Source organism: Pseudorca crassidens, chromosome 7, assembly GCF_039906515.1.
Source record: "Pseudorca crassidens isolate mPseCra1 chromosome 7, mPseCra1.hap1, whole genome shotgun sequence".
NCBI classification, from domain to species: domain Eukaryota; kingdom Metazoa; phylum Chordata; class Mammalia; order Artiodactyla; family Delphinidae; genus Pseudorca; species Pseudorca crassidens.
Window position 1 is genome coordinate 12,850,796 of NC_090302.1, and position 19,349 is coordinate 12,870,144.

At 40.7% G+C, this 19,349-nt stretch overlaps 1 protein-coding gene across 12 annotated transcripts in view; it reads left to right on the forward strand.

The window, feature by feature from the left end:
• The window catches only part of TTLL11 (tubulin tyrosine ligase like 11), a 266,594-nt gene that overhangs the window by 55,855 nt on the left and 191,390 nt on the right, over positions 1 to 19,349 (forward strand). For 11 of the 12 annotated variants that reach the window (XR_010944864.1, XM_067743438.1, XM_067743431.1 and 8 more), the window contains one exon: positions 1,437 to 1,570. Coding sequence is in view for 10 of the 12 variants with exons in the window: in XM_067743438.1 (XP_067599539.1) it covers positions 1,437 to 1,570 (134 nt within the window). In the remaining 2 variants the exon portion in view is untranslated. Of the gene's footprint in view, positions 1 to 1,436; positions 1,571 to 15,220; positions 15,685 to 19,349 lie in introns of those variants that run through there. The other variant, XM_067743439.1, reaches the window with a different exon arrangement.

Genomic DNA, 19,349 nt, shown 5'->3' on the forward strand with positions numbered 1-19,349 from the left:
GAAACACAACTAAAACATTTCCAAAGAAGTTGGAATTTCGTGTACTTTGCGTTCAGCTCCAGTGTTTGTAACTCAAAAATTCTAATCTCATGGGGGAATAAAAGGAAATAGCTCTAATTTTTGGACTCATACTGATTTCTTGGGAAGTTCAGAAAAGTGTCCTCAGTGAGTTTCCTCTAATATCAGAGAAGCCGTGTTAGAGCACAGTTTATTAGTGCCTTTAAAGCTCCTTTATTTCTTTTTTAATCTTCTCTGTCTCCTTCTAAACAAGAACTAACAACCTAGGCACTGACATCTTGAAGTTGCCATCTTTTAGATTTTTATTGCTCTTTTTAATATGCTGAGGGAAGCAAGAAGTAGATTATTAAAGCCTTCATTCTCAGTGTTCACCCTTTGCTTCCTGAACGTAGTTTAGAGAAACCTCATGCATTCTGACTTTGCTCATTTGCAATGCAGTAATTTGGACCTGCCAAGCTGACTTGGAACTTTGTACTTTCTATTAAAAATGACTTTGCTAGCAAATTTCTAGTTATTGATGGAACTGTGTGGCCCCTTTCAGGGTGAAGGCCATTTTTAGTCTCCATTTTTTTGAGCAGTGATATTTGCCTTAAGAAATAAGCATGCTAAAATTTTAAATAATTTTTACCTATTTGCCTAAAATTTGCTAAGATATATACTCCGTTTCTTTTCTTGTCAGCATTTCTAAAGATGTGACAAGGAAAAAAAACTACCATTCTTCTAAAATGTTTCATAAGTGAGACATTTCCATCCCCTCTGGGCAAATTAATGAGATATGATCAATGTCAGTTTCAGTACTCATAACTGAAGAACTCCTACAGATTCCATTTTTTCCCCTTAAACTATAAATTACGCTGTGCTAACCTCTCCACTTCGTGTCCTTATTTCAAGGAGACAGATGTTCTGCTGAAAGGTGTGTATTTTTCTGTTTTATATCTTTAATACTCATGAAAGATTAAAACAAAGCAACTTAATTAAGCTTCTCATAATGTAACCAGAGTCCACTAGTTAATATTCTCCAGGGTATAAGATGGAAGGAATCCCAGAGGTATGCGTGGTGGCCCAGAATTAGAGCGGATATTAAGTTTCAAGTGCAAGATATAAATTCTTCTCTTTATTTGTTATCTAGGGGCTGACAAAGAGTGGAATAATAAACTAGGTGGAAACTCATTCTTTTAAACTGATGCTTCATTTTTATGAGAAAAAAATATCCATCTATTCCCTCAAGTTTTTCATTAATTTGCTAGGTCTTTCCAAACCATGAATCACTGCTGTGGGGAACCACTCAGACCTTTTTTTAAAATCCTGTCTGAAAAGGTGAATATGTCGGGTGGGTGGTTTTAAAAGTCCCCACTTATGGCTGTTTTATAGCTAGTGGCCCACTGTTGTTAAAACCTCACAACTTCTCTTCTCCCCAGGCATGACGGAGATGGTGCGTAAAATTACTCTGAGCAGAGCAGTGAGAATCATGCAGAATCTCTTTCCTGAGGAGTACAACTTCTACCCTCGCTCGTGGATTCTGCCTGACGAGTTCCAGCTCTTTGTGGCTCAGGTAGGTGGCACTCCGTCCCCATGACCCTTGAATTCTATGATGCTTGCAACTTGGTCCTGGGTCCTGTGTGCTGGGAGCTGGGGCAAGGGGTCCCCAGGAAGCTGAGACTGGTTTAGGGGGTGCCTTAACAGGACACAGCAGGTGTTGCCGCGATCAAGGCAGCTTGCAGAGTTGAACGGGTAGGATGACAGGCAGGTAAACTGAAGAAGTGGGTCCTGACACCAGGAGACAGGCCTGAGGATGGTGTCAGGAGCTAGATCATGGGGTCAGGGCGTCTGCAGAGCCAGGGAGTCAGACCTGGAGCAGAGTGTTGAGTCCACACGCGGACTGGGGCTGTTAGGGTGAATCCCAGAAGTGTGGTCTCCCTGGCATCTCGTGGCGTGAAATGTGGGAGGTTGGGCTCTCATTCAAGACCACTGAGTAGGTCTGACAAACTGAGGGGGAAACCTTCTAAGTGTCCTGCTTTAAATTTGTTCCAGAATCAATTTTCAGATGACCCATTCCATATCCAAACAGTAAACAAAAACAGCTTGAAGTGGTAATTTTGAAAAGGAAGCTCTCTATGGAATGGTAGTCACGTGGGTCTGTATACATTTCTTAAAATTCTTCGAATTATCGACTTGAAATGGTGCATTTTGTTGTGCATTTTGTTGTATGCAAAAAAAGTGCATTTTGTTGTATGCAAATTATGTGCACAGTTAATTAAAAAAAAATAAACAATCAGCTGGTCCCTATACTCGATCTCCCACTTCTGTGGCTTTGCTCACACCACTGTCGCTACGTGGAATAACTTTCTGTCCCATTTCTACAACTGTTTATTTAAGTATTCTGCAAGACTGAGTTTAAATGAGATAGATACCGACTGTGTCTTCAAAATCAGATAAGTTAGAAGAGCATTGCTATCATCCCCAGAAGTTCCTCTGTGCCTTTTTGCCATCATGCCTCACAACCCCCAGCCCAGGCAACTGCTGATCTGCATTCTCATTATAGATTGGTTCTGCCTGTTGAAGAAATTCATATAAATGGAATCATACAGTATGTACTCTCTTGAGTCTTTTTTTTTTTTTTGAGAATTATGTTTTTGAGCTTCATCCATGTTTGTTGTGTCAGTAGTTTGTATTTTTATTGCTGAATAGTGTTCCATTATGAATATACCCTAACTTATTTATCCATTCACCAAAGGATGGGCAACTGGGTTATTTCCAGTTTGAGGTTATTATAAATAAAGCTGCCATGACTGTTCATATGCAGGTCATACACCCTTCATCTAGCTTCTCTTAATATTAACATCTTGTATAATTACTGAAACTGGGAAATTAACATTGATATAGTCTTACTAAATAATCTACACACCTTGTTTGCATTTTTCCTGTTGTCCTACTAATGACCTTTTTCTGCTACAGCATCCACCCCGTATTCCCTCATTGCCTTTAGTTTTTATTTCTCCTTATTTGGTCTCCTCTGAGCTGTAACAGTTCCTCAGTCTGCCTTTGTCTTTCATGACCTTGATTCTTTTGAAGAGTACTGACCCGTTATTTCCTTAAGAGTGTCACTCAACTTGGTTCTGTCTGATTTTTCTCATGATTAAATTCAGATTACACATTTTTGGTAGAATACCACAAAAGTGATGCTGTGACCTTCTCAGTGCAGCATATCAGGAGAGATACACGATGTCAAGATGTCTTAATTCTGGTGATGTTAAGATTGATCCCTTAGTTAAGGTAGTATCTGCTAGGTTTCTCGACTATAAAGTTACTACTTTTCCCTTTGTAATCATTAAGTATCTTATGGGGAGATACTTTGAGACTATGCAGATAGCTTATTTGTCTCATAATTTTTTAAAAAACAGCTTTAACTAAGGTACAGTTAAACTGCAAATATTTAAACTTTGCAGCTTGCTATGTTTTGATACATATATAAAACCCCATAAAACCATCATCACAATGAAGATAATGGACATATCCATCACCCGCAATGTTTCCTCATGTTCATTTATAATCCTTTTGTCCCTCTTCTCCCTGACCTCTACCTTCCACTGCCAGGCAACCGTGGATGTGTTTTCAGTCAAAATTAGTTTGCACTTTCTAGAATTTTATATAAACGGAATCATACAGCAGATACTTTTCTGCGTGTGTTGGGGGTGGGAGGGGTCTGGCTTCTTTCACTCAACATGTTTTGAGATTCATCCGTATTGTTTCATAAATAATTCATTCCTTCTTATTACTAAGGGGTGTTCCATTAAATGTATTTACCACAGTTTGCTTATACCGTCGATTGCTGCTGGACATTTGGATTGATGCCAGTGTTTAGCTGTTACAAATAAAGATAATATGAACATTCATGTATAAGTCTTTGTGTGAACATATGTTTTCATTTCTCTGGAGTAAATGCATAGGAATAGAATGTCTGGATCATATAGTAGGTGTCCATTTAATTTTAAAGAAAGTACCAGTCGTTTTCCAAAGTGGGTTGTGCCATTTTGTATTCCCATCAGCAACTATGACCATTCTGGTTCTTCCACATCCCTGCCGACTCTTGGTAACAGTCAGTCTTTTTAATTTTAGCCATTCTGACAGGCGTGTGGTGGTTTCTCATTGGTTTTAATTTGTATTTTCCTAATTATTAATGATGTTGGGCTTCCCTGGTGGCGCAGTGGTTGAGAATCTCCATGCCAGTGCAGGGGACACGGGTTCGAGCCCTGGGCCGGGAAGATCCCACATGCCGCGGAGCAACTAAGCCTGTGCACCACAACTACTGAAGCCCACGTGCCACAGCTACTGAAGCCAGCATGCCTAGAGCCCGTGCTCCGCAACAAGAGAAGCCACCACAATGAGAAGCCTGCGCACCGCAACGAACTGCAGCTAGAGAAAGCTCACACACAGTAATGGAGACCCAATGCAGCCAAAAATAAATAAATAAATTTATTTTTTAAAAATGGTGTTGAGCGTCTGTTTATGTGCTTATTTGCCATCCAAATATATTCTTTGATGAAATGTCTATTCACATCTTTCACCCATTTAAAAAATTGAGTTATTTTTATTGTTGAGTTTTGAGAGTTCTTTATATATTTTGAACACAAGTATTCATCAGATATACCAACTGCAAATATTTTCTCCCAGTCTGTGCCTTGTCTTTTCATCCTTTCAGCAGTATCTTTTGAAGAGCAAGTTCTAAATTCTGATGGATCAGTTAATTGATTTGTTCTTATATGGGTCATGCTTTTGGTGTCATATATCAGGAATCTTTACCTAACCCAAGTTCACAAAGATGTTCTCTTATGTTTTCGTCTCCAAGTTTATAGTTTTAAGTCTACGTCTATGATTTGTTTTGAGTTAGTTTTTTAATATAATGTGAGGTATGGATTCACTTTTTCTTGTTTGTTTGTTTTACATGAGATATCAAATAGCTTCAGAAATGTTTGATGAGAATACTAACCTTTCCCCCCATTGCCTTTGCACTTATGTTGAAAACAGTTGCTCAAACGTGTGTTGGGTGTATTTCTGAATTCTCTGTTCTATTGGTATATTTGTCAATGTTGATGTCAATACCTCACTGTCTTTGTTATTACAGCTTTATAAGGAGTCTTGAAATCATGTAGTGAAAGTCCTTCAACTTTGTACTCCTTTTTCAAAGTTGTCTTGGCCATTATAGTCTTTTGATCTGCCTTGTGAATTTTATTTATTTATTTATTTTTATGTTTTTTGAATTTTATTTTATTTATTTTTTTATACAGCAGGTTCTTATTAGTCATCCATTTTATACACATCAGTGTATACATGTCAATCCCAATCGCCCAATTCATCACACCACCACCCCCGCGCCCCCACCGCTTTCCCCCCTTGGTGTCCATACGGTTGTTCTCTACATCTGTGTCTCAACTTCTGCCCGGCAAACCGGTTCATCTGTACCATTTTTCTAGGTTCCACATATATGCGTTAATGTACGATGTTTGTTTTTCGCTTTCTGACTAACTTCACTCTGTATGACAGTCTCCAGATCCATCCATGTCTCCACAAATGACCCAATTTCGTTCCTTTTTATGGCTGAGTAATATTCCATTGTATATATGTACCACATCTTCTTTACAACCATTCATCTGTCGATGGGCATTTAGGTTTTTTCCATGACCTGGCTATTGTAAATAGTGCTGCAATGAACGTTGGGGTGCATGTGTCTTTTTGAATTATGGTTTTCTCTGGGTATATGCCCAGTAGTGGGATTGCTGGATCTTATGCTAATTCTATTTTTAGTTTTCTAAGAAACCTCCATACTGTTCTCCATAGCGTCTGTATCAATTTACATTCCCACCAGCAGTGCAAGAGGGTTCCCTTTTCTCCACACCCTCTCCAGCATTTGTTGTTTGTAGATTTTCTGATGATGCCCATTCTAACTGGTGTGAGGTGATACCTCATTGTAGTTTTGATTTGCATTTCTCTAATAATTAGTGATGTTGAGCAGCTTTTCATGTGCTTCATGGCCATCTGTATGTCTTCTTTGGAGAAATGTCTATTTAGGTCTTCTGCCCATTTTTGCATTGGGTTGTTTGTTTTTTAATATTGAGCTGCATGAGCTGTTTATATATTTTGGAGATGAATCCTTTGTCCGTTGATTCATTTGCAAATATTTTCTCTCATTCTGAGGGCTGTCTTTTCGTCTTGTTTATGGTTTCCTTTGCTGTGCAAAAGCTTTTAAGTTTCATTAGGTCTCATTTGTTTATTTTTCTTTTTATTTCCATTACTCTAGGAGGTGGATCAAAAAAGATCTTGCTGTGATTTATGTCAAGGAGTGTTCTTCCTATGTTTTCCTCTAAGAGTTTTATAGTGTCCGGTCTTACATTTAGGTCTCTAATCCATTTTGAGTTTATTTTTGTGTATGGTGTTAGGGAGTGTTCTAATTTCATTCTTTTACATGTAGCTGTTCAGTTTTCCCAGCACCACTTATTGAAGAGGCTGTCTTTTCTCCATTGTATATCCTTGCCTCCTTTGTCATAGATTAGTTGACCATAGGTGCATGGGTTTATCTCTGGGCTTTCTGTCTTGTTACATTGATCTATGTTTCTGTTTTTGTGCCAGTACCATATTGTCTTGATTACTGTAGCTTTGTAGTATAGTCTGAAGCCAGGGAGTCTGATTCCTCCAGCTCTGTTTTTTTTCCCCTCAAGACTGCTTTGTCTATTCAGGGTCTTTTGTGTCTCCATACAAATTTTAAGATTTTTGTTCTAGTTCTGTAAAAAATGCCATTGGTAACTTGATAGGGATTGCATTGAATCTGTAGATTGCTTTGGGTAGTATAGTCATTTTCACAATATTGATTCTTCCAATTCAAGAACGTGGTATATCTCCCCATCTGTTGGTATCATCTTTGATTTCTTTCATCAGTGTCTTATAGTTTTCTTCATACAGGTCTTTGGTCTCCCTAGGTAGGTTTATTCCTAGGTATTTTATTCTTCTTGTTGCAGTGGTAAATGTGAGTGTTTCCTTAATTTCTCTTTCAGATTTTTCATCATTAGTGTATAGGAATGCAAGAGATTTCTGTGCATTAATTTTGTATCCTGCAACTTCACCAGATTCATTGATTAGCTCTAGCAGTTTTCTGGTGGCATCTTTAGGATTCTCTATGTATAGTATCATGTCACCTGCAAACAGTGACAGTTTTACTTCTTTTCCAATTTGTATTCCTTTTTTTTCTTTTTCTTCTCTGAGTGCTGTGGCTAAAACTTCCAAAACTATGTTGAATAATAGTGGTGAGAGTGGACATCCTTGCCTTGTTCCTGATCTTAGAGGAAATGCTTTCAGTTTTTCACCATTGAGAATGATGTTTGCTGTGGGTTTGTCATATATGGCCTTTATTATGTTAGGTAGGTTCCCTCTATGCCCACTTTCTGGAGAGTTTTTATCATAAACAGGCGTTGAATTTTGTCAAAAGCTTTTTCTGCATCTATTGAGATGATCTTATGGGTTTTATTCTTCAGTTTGTTAATATGGTGTATCATATTGATTGATTTGCGTATATTGAAGAATTCCATCCCTGGGATAAATCCCACTTGATCCTTTTAATGTGCTGTTTGATTCTGTTTGCTAGTATTTTGTTGAGAATTTTTGCATCTTTATTTGTCAGTGATATTGGTCTGTAATTTTCTTTTTTTGTAGTTTCTTTGTCTGGTTTTGGTATCAGGGTGATGGTGGCCCATAGAATGAGTTTGGGAGTGTTCCTTCCTCTGCAATTTTTTTGAAGAGTTTGAGAAGGATGGGTGTTAGCTCTTCTCTAAATGTTTGATAGAATTCGCCTGTGAAGCCATCTGGTCCTGGACTTTTGTTTGTTGGAAGATTTTTAATCACAGTTTCAATTTCATTACTTGTGATTGGTCTGTTCATATTTTCTATTCCTTCCTGGATCAGTCTTGAAGGTTATACCTTTCTAAGAATTTGTCCATTTCTTCCAGGTTGTCCATTTTATTGGCATAGAGTTGCTTGTAGTAGTCTCTTATGATGCTTTGTATTTCTGTGGTGTCTGTTGTAACTTTTCCTTTTTCATTTCTAATTTTATTGATTTGAGTCCTCTCCCTCTTTTTCTTGATGAGTCTGGCTAATGGTTTATCAATTTTGTTTATCTTCTCAAAGAACCAGCTTTTAGTTTTATTGATCTTTCCTATTGTTTTCTTTGTTTCTATTTGATTTATTTCTGCTCTGATCTTTATGATTTCTTTCTTTCTGCTAACTTTGGGTTTTGTTTGTTCTTCTTTCTCTAGTTCCTTTAGATGTAAGGTTAGGCTGTTTATTTGAGATTTTTCTTGTTTCTTGAGGTAGGCTTGTATAGCTATAAACTTCCCTCTTAGAACTGCTTTTGCTGCATCCCATAGGTTTTGGATTGTCGTGTTTTCATTGTCATTTGTCTCTAGGTGTTTTTTTGATTTCCTCTTTCATTTCTTCAGTGATCTCTTGGTTATTTAGTAGTGTATTGTTTAGCTTCCATGTGTTTGTGTTTTTTACGTTTTTTTCCCTGTAATTCATTTCTAATCTCAAAGCATTGTGGTTAGAAAAGATGCTTGATATGATTTCAATTTTCTTAAATTTACTGAGGCTTGATTTGTGACCCAAGATGTGATCTATCCTGGAGAATGTTCCGTGCGCACTTGAGAAGAAAATGTAATCTGCTGTTTTTGGATGGAATGTCCTATAAATATCAATTAAATCTATCTTTAAAGCTTCTGTTTCCTTATTTATTTTCATTTTGGATGATCTGTCCATTGGTGTAAGTGAGGTGTTAAAGTCCCCACTATTATTGTGTTACTGTTGATTTCCTCTTTTATAGCTGTTAGCAGTTGCCTTATGTATTGAGGTGCTCCTATGTTGGGCCCATATATATTTATAATTGTTATATCTTCTTCTTGGATTGATCCCTTGATCATTATGTAGCGTCCTTTGTCTCTTGTAATACTCTTTATTTTAAAGTCTATTCTGTCTGGTATGAGAATTGCCACTCCAGCTTTCTTTTGATTTCCATTTGCATGGAATATCTTTTTCCATCCCCTCACTTTAGTCTGTATGTTTCCCTAGGTCTGAAGTGGGTCTCTTGTAGACAGCATATAGATGGGTCTTGTTTTTGTATCCATTCAGCAAGCCTGTGTCTTTTGGTTGGAGCATTTAATACATTCACGTTTAAGGTAATTATTGATAGGTATGTTCCTGTGACATTTTCTTAATTGTTTTGGGTTTGTTTTTGTAGGTCCTTTTCTTGTCTTGTGTTTCCCACTTAGAGAAGTTCCTTTAGCATTTGTTGTAGAGCTGGTTTGGTGGTGCTGAATTCTCTTAGCTTTTGCTGGTCTGCAAAGCTTTTGATTTCTCCATGGAATCTGAATGAGATCCTTGCTGGATAGAGTAATCTTGGTTGTAGATTACTCTACAACCAATCTTGTAGATTACCAACCAATCTTGGTTGGTTCTTCCCGTTCATCACTTTAAGTATATCATGCCACTCCCTTCTGGCCTGTAGAGTTTCTCCTGAGAAATCAGCTGTTAACCTTATGGGAGTTCGCTTGTATGTTATTTGTCGTTTTTCTGTTGCTGCTTTCAGTAATTTTTCTTTGTCTTTGATTTTTTCTAATTTGATTACTGTGTGTCTCAGGGTGTTTCTCCTTGGGTTTTTCCTGTATGGGACTCGCTGCGCTTCCTGGACTCCAGTGGCTATTTCCTTTCCCACGTTAGGGAAGTTTTCGACTATAATCTCTTCAAATATGTTCTCGGGTCCTTTCTCTCTCTCTCGTCTCCTTCTGGGACCCCTATAATGCTAATGTTGTTGAGTTTAATGTTGTCCCAGAGGTCTCTTAGGTTGTCTTCATTTCTTTTCATTTTTTTTCCTTTATTCTGTCTCGCAGCAGTGAATTCCACCATTCTGTCTTCCAGGTCACTTATCCGTTCTTCTGCCTCAGTTATTCTGCTCTTGATTCCTTCTAGTGTATTTTTCATTTTAGTTATTGTATTGTTCATCTCTGTTTGTTTGTTCTTTAATTCTTCTATGTCTTTGTTAAACGTTTCTTGCATCTTCTCCATCTTTGCCTCTATTATTTTTCCGAGGTCCTGGATCATCTTCACTATCATTATTCTGAATGTTTTTTCTGGAAGCTTGCCTATTTCCACTTCATTTAGTTGTTTTTCTGGGGTTTTATCTTGGTCCTTCATCTGGTACATAGCCCTCTGCCTTTTCATCTTGTCTGTCTTTCTGTGAATGTGGTTTTTGTTCCACAGGCTGCAGGATTGTAGTTCTTTTTGCTTCTGCTGTCTGCCCTCTGGTGGATGAAGCTATCTAGCTATGAGGCTAACTTGTGCAAGTTTCCTGATGGGAGGGACTTGTGCTCTGGTGGGCAGAGCTCAGTAAAACTTTAATCCACTTGACTGCTGATGGGTGGGGCTGGGTTCCCTCCCTGTTGGTTGTTTGGCCTGAGGGGACCCAACACTGAACCCTACCGGGGCTCTTTGGTGGGGCTAATGGCTGACTCTGGGAGGGCTCACGCCAAGGAATACTTCCCAGAACTTCTGCTGCCAGTGTCCTTGTCCTCATGGTGAGGCAGAGCCACCCTCCGCCTCTGCAGGAGACCCTCCAACACTAGCAGTTAGGTCTGGTTCAGTCTCCTATGGGGTCACTGCTCCTTCCCCTGGGTCCCGATGCGCACACTGTTTGTGTGTGCCCTCCAAGAGTGGAGTCTCTGTTTCCCCCAGTCCTGTCGAAGTCCTGCATTCACATCCCACTAGCCTTCAAAGTCTGATTCTCTTGGAATTCCTCCTCCCGTTGTTGGACCCCCAGGTTGGGAAGCCTGACGTGGGGCTCAGAACCTTCACTCCAGTGGGTGGACTTCTGTGGTATAAGTATTCTCCAGTTCGTGAGTCACCCACCCAGCAGTTATGGGATTTGATTTTACTGTGATTGCGCCCCTCCTACCGCCTCACTGTGGTTTCTCCTTTGTCTTTGGATGTGGGGTGTCTTTTTTGGTGAGTTCCAGTGTCTTCCTGCCGATGACTGTTCAGCAGTTAGTTGTGATTCTGTTGTTCTCGCAAGAGGAAGTGAGAGCACGTCCTTCTACTCTGCCATCTTGAACCAATCTCCTCACTCTATTGTATTTTAAAGAGATTTAAATAACAAGAAGAAAAAAATCATATATGTACTCATGTGGTTACCGTTTCCAGTGGTTTTTATTACTTTGTGTAGATTCACATTTCTGTTTTGTGTAATTTTTCTTTAGCCTAAAGAGTTTCCTTTAGCTTGTGTTAAGGGTCTTTTGGTGATGAATTCTTTCAATGTTTGTATTTATTGAAGTTTATTTTGCCTTTGGTTTTGAAAGACATTTTATCTAGGTATACAATTCTAGGTTGATATATTTTTTTTCTTTCAAATCTTTTAGTCTGTTACTCCTCTGTCTTCTTGCTTGTATTGTTTCTGACAGCAAGTCTGTTGTAGCCGTTATCTTTGATCTTCTGTATATAACATGTCCTTTCTCTCCGGCTGCTTTTAATATTTTCTCTTTATTACTGTTTTTGAATAATTTGATTGTGATGTGTTTTGGCGTAATTTTGTCTATGTTTTTCATGTCTGGGGGTCATTGAGCTTTTAGATTTGTGGGCTTATAATTTTCATAAAATTTGAAAAATATTTGTCCATGATTTCTTCAGGTATTTTTCTGTCCATCCCACCTCCTCTCATTTGGGGGACACCAATGACACATATACTAGGTCACTTGAAAGTGTCCCACAGTTCACAGTTCACTGATGCTCTGTTCATTTTTTTTAAATTTTGTTTCATTTTAAAATTTCTGTTGTTTTTGTCTTCATGTTCACTTTTTTTTCTTCTTTAATGTCTAATCTGCTGTCTAATCCCATTTAGTCTACTTTTCATCTCACACATTGTAGTTTTTATTTCTAGAAGCTAGATCTGGGTCTCTTAAAATACCTTCCGTAGTTTTACTTAGCTTTTTTAATGTATGAAATGCATTATAACAACCGTTTTAATGTCATTGTCTGCTAATTCTAATTTTGTGTCCATTCGGGGTTGGTTTTGATTGATTGGTTTTTCTCTTCATTATGGCTCACGTTTCCTTGCCTCTTTTCATGCCTGGTCATTTTTAGCTGGATGCCAGACTTGGTGAATCTTACTTTATTTAGATGTTGGGTATTTTTGCGTTCCTATATATATCCTTGAACTTTGCTGTGGGATCCAGTTAAGTTCCATGGAAATAGGTTTGGGGTCTTGTTTTCAAAGTTCGCTAGGCAGGACTGGAGTAGTACTCCATCTAAGGCTAGTTATTCATCACTCCTGAGTCTAGGATTGTATATGTACTCTTCCTAATGCTCTGTGCATAATGGTGTTTACCCGTCTCTTGGTGAGAACAGACACTATTCCAGGTTCTGTGTGGCTCCAGGCACTGTTGCCTCCAGTCCTTTTGGGTGGCTCTTTCCTTGGCATCAGGTGGTTTCCTCACGAGCATGCACTGATCTGTACTCAGCTAAATATGCAAGGGAGACTCTCTGTGGATCTCCAGAGTTCTCTCTTTGTGCAAAAGTCTCTCCAGGACTCTTCCCTGAGAACTCTGGCTATCTTAGTCTCCCTTGACTCATAGTTTCACTTCCTCAACTCAGATTGTCCACTGGGCTCCACCGGAGTTCTGCCTCTCTGTGCTACAGCCTGGACTCTCCCACAAGACAGTAAACTGAGAGAATCACAGAGCTCACATCATTTGATTCCCATCTCTCAGGAATCACTGTTCTTTGTTGCTCGATGTCCAGTGCCTTGAAAACCATTGTTTAATATACAGTAAGTCCCCTACATACAAACAAGTTCCATTCCAAGAGCACATTCGTAAGTCCAATTTGTTCGTTAAGTCCAACAAAGTTAGCCTAGGTACCCAACTAACACAATAGGCTATATAGTACTGTACTGAAATAGGTTTATAATACTTTTCACACAAATAATACATAAAAAACACACAAAAAATTTTTAATCTTACAGTATAGTATCCTGAAAAGTACAGTAGTACAGTACAACAGCTGGCATCCAGGGGCTGGCATCGAGTGAACAGGCAAGAAGAGTTACTGACTGGAGGAGGGAGAGGAGGTGGGAGATGGTAGAGCTGAAGGACCATCAGCCATAGGAGATGGAGGGCAGGCTGCAGTTTCACTCACGCCTGACGCTGATGGCACAGGTTCTGGTTCCTTGCTGGATTCAAATCTATCTACCCTCTTGATAAAAAGATCCAGTGATGTCTGGGTAGTAGCTCCTTTTTTCTCGTCATCGATGACACGGTGGCACTGGATTGCATTCTGAACAGCTGCTGCAACCTTTGGGTACTGTTCTACGTTGGGGTCCTGTGCCTCAAAAACTAACAGGGCCTCCTCACATAAAGAAAACCCCCTTGCCATTTCCTGAGTCGTGAATCTCTTCAGTTCTTCAGTTACTTCTTCTTCCTCTTGTCTCTCTTCGTCCTTTCTCTGGGCCTCCAATTCCATCAGGTCTTCATTAGTAAGCTCCTCGTGTTGCACAGCAAGGAGTTCAGTGCAGTCGTCCTCTTGCAGATCTGGCTCCAGCTTCTTGCTGAGGGTCACCAAGTTGCTGAAAATCTCTTTGGACTCCTCATCCTGGGGAGCTACCATATCTGCACTCGCTGCCTCTCCATTACCTTTACGTTGTGAAGGTTGGCTCTAGCCTTGAACCAATGAAACCAGCCATGGAAGGCATTAAAAGATGCGCCCTCTGATTCTTTGCCATGTTTCTTCTTCAGGTCTTCATAAAGGCTTTTAGCTTTCTCTTGAATCAGCATTAAGCTGGGTGAGACTCGACGCTGATGCTGGTCCTGCATCTGCACACTGAGAAGTTTCTCCATCTCCTCCATCCGTTTTCCTTGCCTCTTTGATATTATTGTTGACATCATCAGCACAGCAGACTTCACATGTTCCATGATCTTGTCCTCGTTCTTTAGATTCATGCTGATGGTTGAACAATTCATGTTGTAAGAACAAGCGACGTCTACCGTCTTTTCGCCTTGCTCCACCCTCCCAATTATTTTCACTTTTGTTTCCATCGTTATCGCTTGGCGCTTCTTAGCAGTACCAGCTACGTTACCGCGGCTTTTACCCTTGCTTTCGGACATCCTGGGCTTGAAATAAAGATACTGTACTACTGTACCCTATACCGTACTGTACAGTAAAGTACACAAAAGCACAACCACTTGTAGAGGATGCACGCACGTGACAATGTACGCCAGACACGTGAACTAACTTATGTGATTGGACATGTGAACGCATGTTCTCATCTTAGAAAGTTCGCAACTTGAAGGTTTGTATGTAGGGGACTTACTGTATTTTGTCCATTTTTTGGTTGTTTCGCTTGGGAGAAGCTGAAGGTTCTTAGAACTGGAGCGTTCTCTAATATAAAGGGGGATTTCTCTGTTTCTAAAAGAGCACTAATTTGGAATCCGCTGATTCAGGGTCTGGCATAGGCAGAATAAGACTATGAGACCCCACCGTAGCTGTTTGCTGGAGACCCCCGGCCCTGTCACTTATTCCTCACTTACGTCACTGCTGCATAGTATTCCACTGTATGAATGCACCATAACTTTCAAAAGCATTCCCCTATTGATGAACATTTAGGTAATTCTCATATTTTTTTGGTTCAACAAATAACGCCGTAGGGAACACCCTCGTACAGGTATCTTTATACACCTGTGCCAGCATTTCCTTCAGATAGAAATCTCAAAATAGAATTGCTGTATTAAAGGATATGTGCATTTACATTTGTGACATGTAAAGCCAGACACGAGGCTTCAATAACAGCACACTTAATTGTGAGGTTAAACGATGTCTTCCCAGTGCCTTGGAAGTGAGCGCTCAGAGGTGTGTGTTTTGGGGGGTGGTGCTCTGGGATTCCTGCCAACAACAGGAAAAGGTGTGAGTAGCTGTAAAACATTCTAAAACCTGACAATATGTGGGTATTTTATTTCTTCCATCAATTAGGATTAAATTTACTTTGTTCAAGAAAGGGGGAGATCCACATCCCTACCCCCCATCCATTTGCAAAACTGGTACCCAAATACAGTCAGCAGGTGGCGCTAGGCAGAAGCAAGCAGGATTCTCAGTGGAAATTTTTGTGAAGTCTAGAGGAGGATGTTGGCTTTCTTTCCAATTTTCGCAGATGGCCATAAAAAAAATTCCTTAGAGTTTATTTTGCATATGGTCTTCCATCTGGGTATTTGAGAAAAGTACAGTCTTGTTATCACAACAGTATTTATTATGGTGAAGGAGTTTGCATTTGTAGCAGAAGAATTTTTCAGCAAATCAAGCCCAAAACTTGGTCCACGATGGTTTGCAGTTTCTTGGAGGGAACCAGAAAGCATGGGGTCCTTCCATTTTCCTCTCCGGCTTTATCTTCAGTTAGCTTTTATTGATTCAGCTCCTCAAGGCTGAATGAAATGCGTTATTTGCAAAAAACCCCAGAGAACAATGTTCTCCACTGGGTTTAGGAACTCGGAAAATGTGGAGTTCTAAGTGGGTCAGAGTCAAGGCAGAAAGAAAACCTGCAACGTGGAGCTTATATTCCTTGTCCTGATTCCACGCTTGTCAAAGAACCTTCTGGTGAGTAGATTATTTGAATCACTTTCCTTCATATACACAAGATGCTGATATGGCTGGCTTCGGACCACCTGATGGTTTATCCAGAGTGTGAGGTTTGGACCTTTGCACGCCCCTTGTAGAGCCCCTCTGACCTCTGCGGCCTCAGCTCGTACCATTTCCGACCTCTTCCTCTGATCTCCTTCCATAGTCAGCTTTTGTAGGCACTCAGCAGCACCCTAGCCTCTGCCACCTCTGCTTTGTACACGCCTCTCCCTTTGCCTGGGGCACTTGCTCCCACTTGCAAGGCTGCCTCCTTTCACCTGACCTACTTTGCCAATGCTTCAGAATGCTGCTTACCTTTTACTTTATAAAGCCTCCTCTGCCCCCCATGCCTGAGGGGGTACCTCGTTTTCCTCTCTTTATGGTACTTTCGCCTAGCACACTGCTTAGTGACTACACGTCTAATTATCTTTCTTTCTGCTCTAAGTACCACAAGGGCAGCGAGTGACTGGGTTCATCTTACTTAACCTTTGTATTGCTGGTGCCTATCACAGGGCCTGTGCATAGTTGGAACTCAAGTCTATTTGCTCAATTGAATTGCAGATTAGTACGCAGATGCTATGGTTTAAAAACTTCGTCTCTTGTGAGTTTAGTCATCAAAAGTCAGCTTCTCTGCGGCCAAGGGTATCAGCAGGACCCAGCCTGTCACTTTACAGGAGTGCGGGCCAGAGTTGAGCCGTGAGGAACTCACCGAAGCGATGCCAGCCAGGGACAGCTCCGGGTGGTCGGCCGCCAGCCTTTCCCTGTGATGCCCCAAACCCCACCCGCACCGCCACCCAGAGCTCTCAGGCTTCCTCAGCAAGCTCAGGAGCCCATGCAGAAGCCAGAACGCCTCCTGCCGGTGCAGCACGGCATCCTGAGAGGCTGAAGCACTGGCCCAGGGTTGTGAGTAACTAGTAAAAGACGGAAGCGAGGGGACTCCAGCTGTCAGAAGAAGGCAGATGATTCAGGGCCGCTGGCAAAGACTCTGTAGGAGCCATGGCTTCACCTCCCCATCTGCTTCAAGTTTGACTTCCTTTGTTGCCCCAAATAGAACTTCACCTCCTGCTTAGATATGCTGTTCTCGGGCCCCTCTCTTAACAGTTCAGTTTGTTTATTGGAAAACTGATATCATCTGAAACTCAAGATGCTGCTCCTCTCTGGACAAGCATCCTTAGGTCCTGTTCATCAGGAAGTCCTTTTAAATAGCCCAAGGGACAACTGGCATCTGTGCAGTGCTTTGCAGTTTACCAAGTGCTTCTGATAGACATGACCTTTTTTTGCTTCTCACTGAATTTGGGGAGGTATCATTACCTCCAATTTACAGATGAGACAATAGAGATCCCGAATTGAAGGTACTTGCCCATGATTATGACATGACTCTACAACTGCTAGCACACTTAGATCTCTGACTTGGTTTCGTTCACACATTTTCTGAGACCTGCTAAGTGTGCTAGGATACAAAGCAAGTTAGATGTATCCTTGCCCTCATGGAGTTTCTGGTATAGAAGGGTGATCACTCACTGATTCAGTCATTCATTCAGACATTTGTTGGGTCAAGATCCCATTTTCTTCCCGCTGCATCATGTTCTTATTCATCACCTTACAGATGAGAGAGCTGAGATTCAGGGAGTTAAGTAACTTGCCCAGAGTTACATGGCTTATAGGTCCACGTAGCCAGGACTAAAGACCCATGTCTTCTGACTCTGCCATAACTTCCTTTAATGCCAGCAAACATTTACTGAGTCTTTTTTATGTGTCCAGCACTGGTGGACTGGAAAGTCAAAGACGAAAGATGGGGTCTCTGCTTAAAAGGGAGGGCCCTGCTTAGCAAAGGAGATAGATGGTATGAGCTGATACAGGCTGCGATGGAATTAAGCACAAGTGCTGTGGGAATCAGAGTAATACATGATGGGGAAGATGGGTGATGGAAAACATCAGGAAAAGCTCCTATGCAATCAGTTAATGTGGAATGAGACTGGGCCAGAGTCAGGACACCTGGGTTCAAGTCCTGGCTCCCCCTGTTGATTTTTCTTCCCCCCTCCAGCTTTATTGAGATGTAATTGACTATGACATTGGGTCAGTTTAAGGTGTACAGCACGATGATTTGATCCATGTATGTATTATGAAATGATAGCCCCAGTAAGGTTAGGTATTAGATCCATCACCTCACATAGTTACAATTTTTTTTTGTAGTGAGAACATTTAACATCTACTCTCTTAGCAATTTTCAGGTGTATAATACAGTATTGTTAACTGTAGTCACCACTCTGTACATTAGCTCCCCAGAACTTACTCATCCTATAACTGGAAGTTTGTACCTTTTGACCAACATCTGCCCATTTCCCCCAGCCCCTGGCAACCATCATTCTACCCTCTGTTTCTATAAGTTCGACTTTTTTTTAGGTTCCACATATATGCGACATCATCCAATATTTGTCTTTCTCACTAGCAAGTGAGAGAATACAGTATTTGTTTTATTTCACTTAACATAATGCCCTCGAGGTCAATCCATGTTGTTGGAACTGGCAGGATTTCCTTCTTTCCTGTGTCTGAATAATATTCCTCTGTGTGTGTGTGTGTGTGTGTGTGTGTGTGTGTGTGTGTGTGTAGAAAACTCTAACTTGCATATATACATGTCACATTTTCTTTATCCATTCATCCATTGATGGACACGAAGGTGGTTTCCACCTGTTGGTTATTGTGAATAATGCTGCAGTGAACATGGGGATGCAGATAACCCTTCAAGATACTGATTTTAATTTATTCAGATATATACCCAGGAGTGGAATAGCTGGATCATATGGTAGTTCTATTCTTAATTTTTTGAGGAACCTCTGTACTATTTTCCATAGTGACTGTATCAATTTACATTCTCACTAATGGTTGTGAGGTGGTATCTCATTGTGGTTTCGATTTGCGTTTCCTTGATGATTAGTGATATTGAGCCTCTTCTCATATCCCTGTTGGCCATTCGTATGTCCTTTGTTCGGAAAAACGTCTTTTCAAGTCCTCTGCCCATTTTAAAATCGGAATTTTTTTTTTTTGCTATTGAGTTCTATGAGTTCCTTATATAATTTGGATATTCACCCCTTATCTGATATATGGTTTGCAGATGTATTCTCCCATTTCATAGGCTGCCTCTTCATTTTATTATTTCTTTTGCTGTGCAGAAGCTTTTTAGTTTGGTATATTTCCACTTGTTGATTTTTGCTTTTGTTACTTGTGCTTTTGGTGTTATGTCCTGGTACCGCCTCTGGCTCTGGGAACCTGGCCAAGTCATCTGTCCCCTCGCCCCGAGGCTTCAGTGCTTCCTCTGCAAGAGGAAAGGATTGTAGAGCATCACCAGGTCCCTTCCAGTTCTAATCTTTTGTGATTCTGTGAGTTGGCTTTCCTGGACTTCCATAAACTCCCCGCGGGAGTTAACATTCTGCACAAATTTCTGCTGCCAAGGTTTCAGGTGGAGCACAAAGGGCCTAATGTAATCAATCATGTTACTAATGCCGGGTCAGCATAGCCTGGGGCGTGGGGAAGTGCTGGTAATGAAGGCTGCCCTACAGCTGCATCTGGACCTGCCCTTCGAGGCTGCCTGAGGCCCGGCACCCAGGGCAGTGACAGTCTCCTCACCTGCACCCACCGCGTCCCAG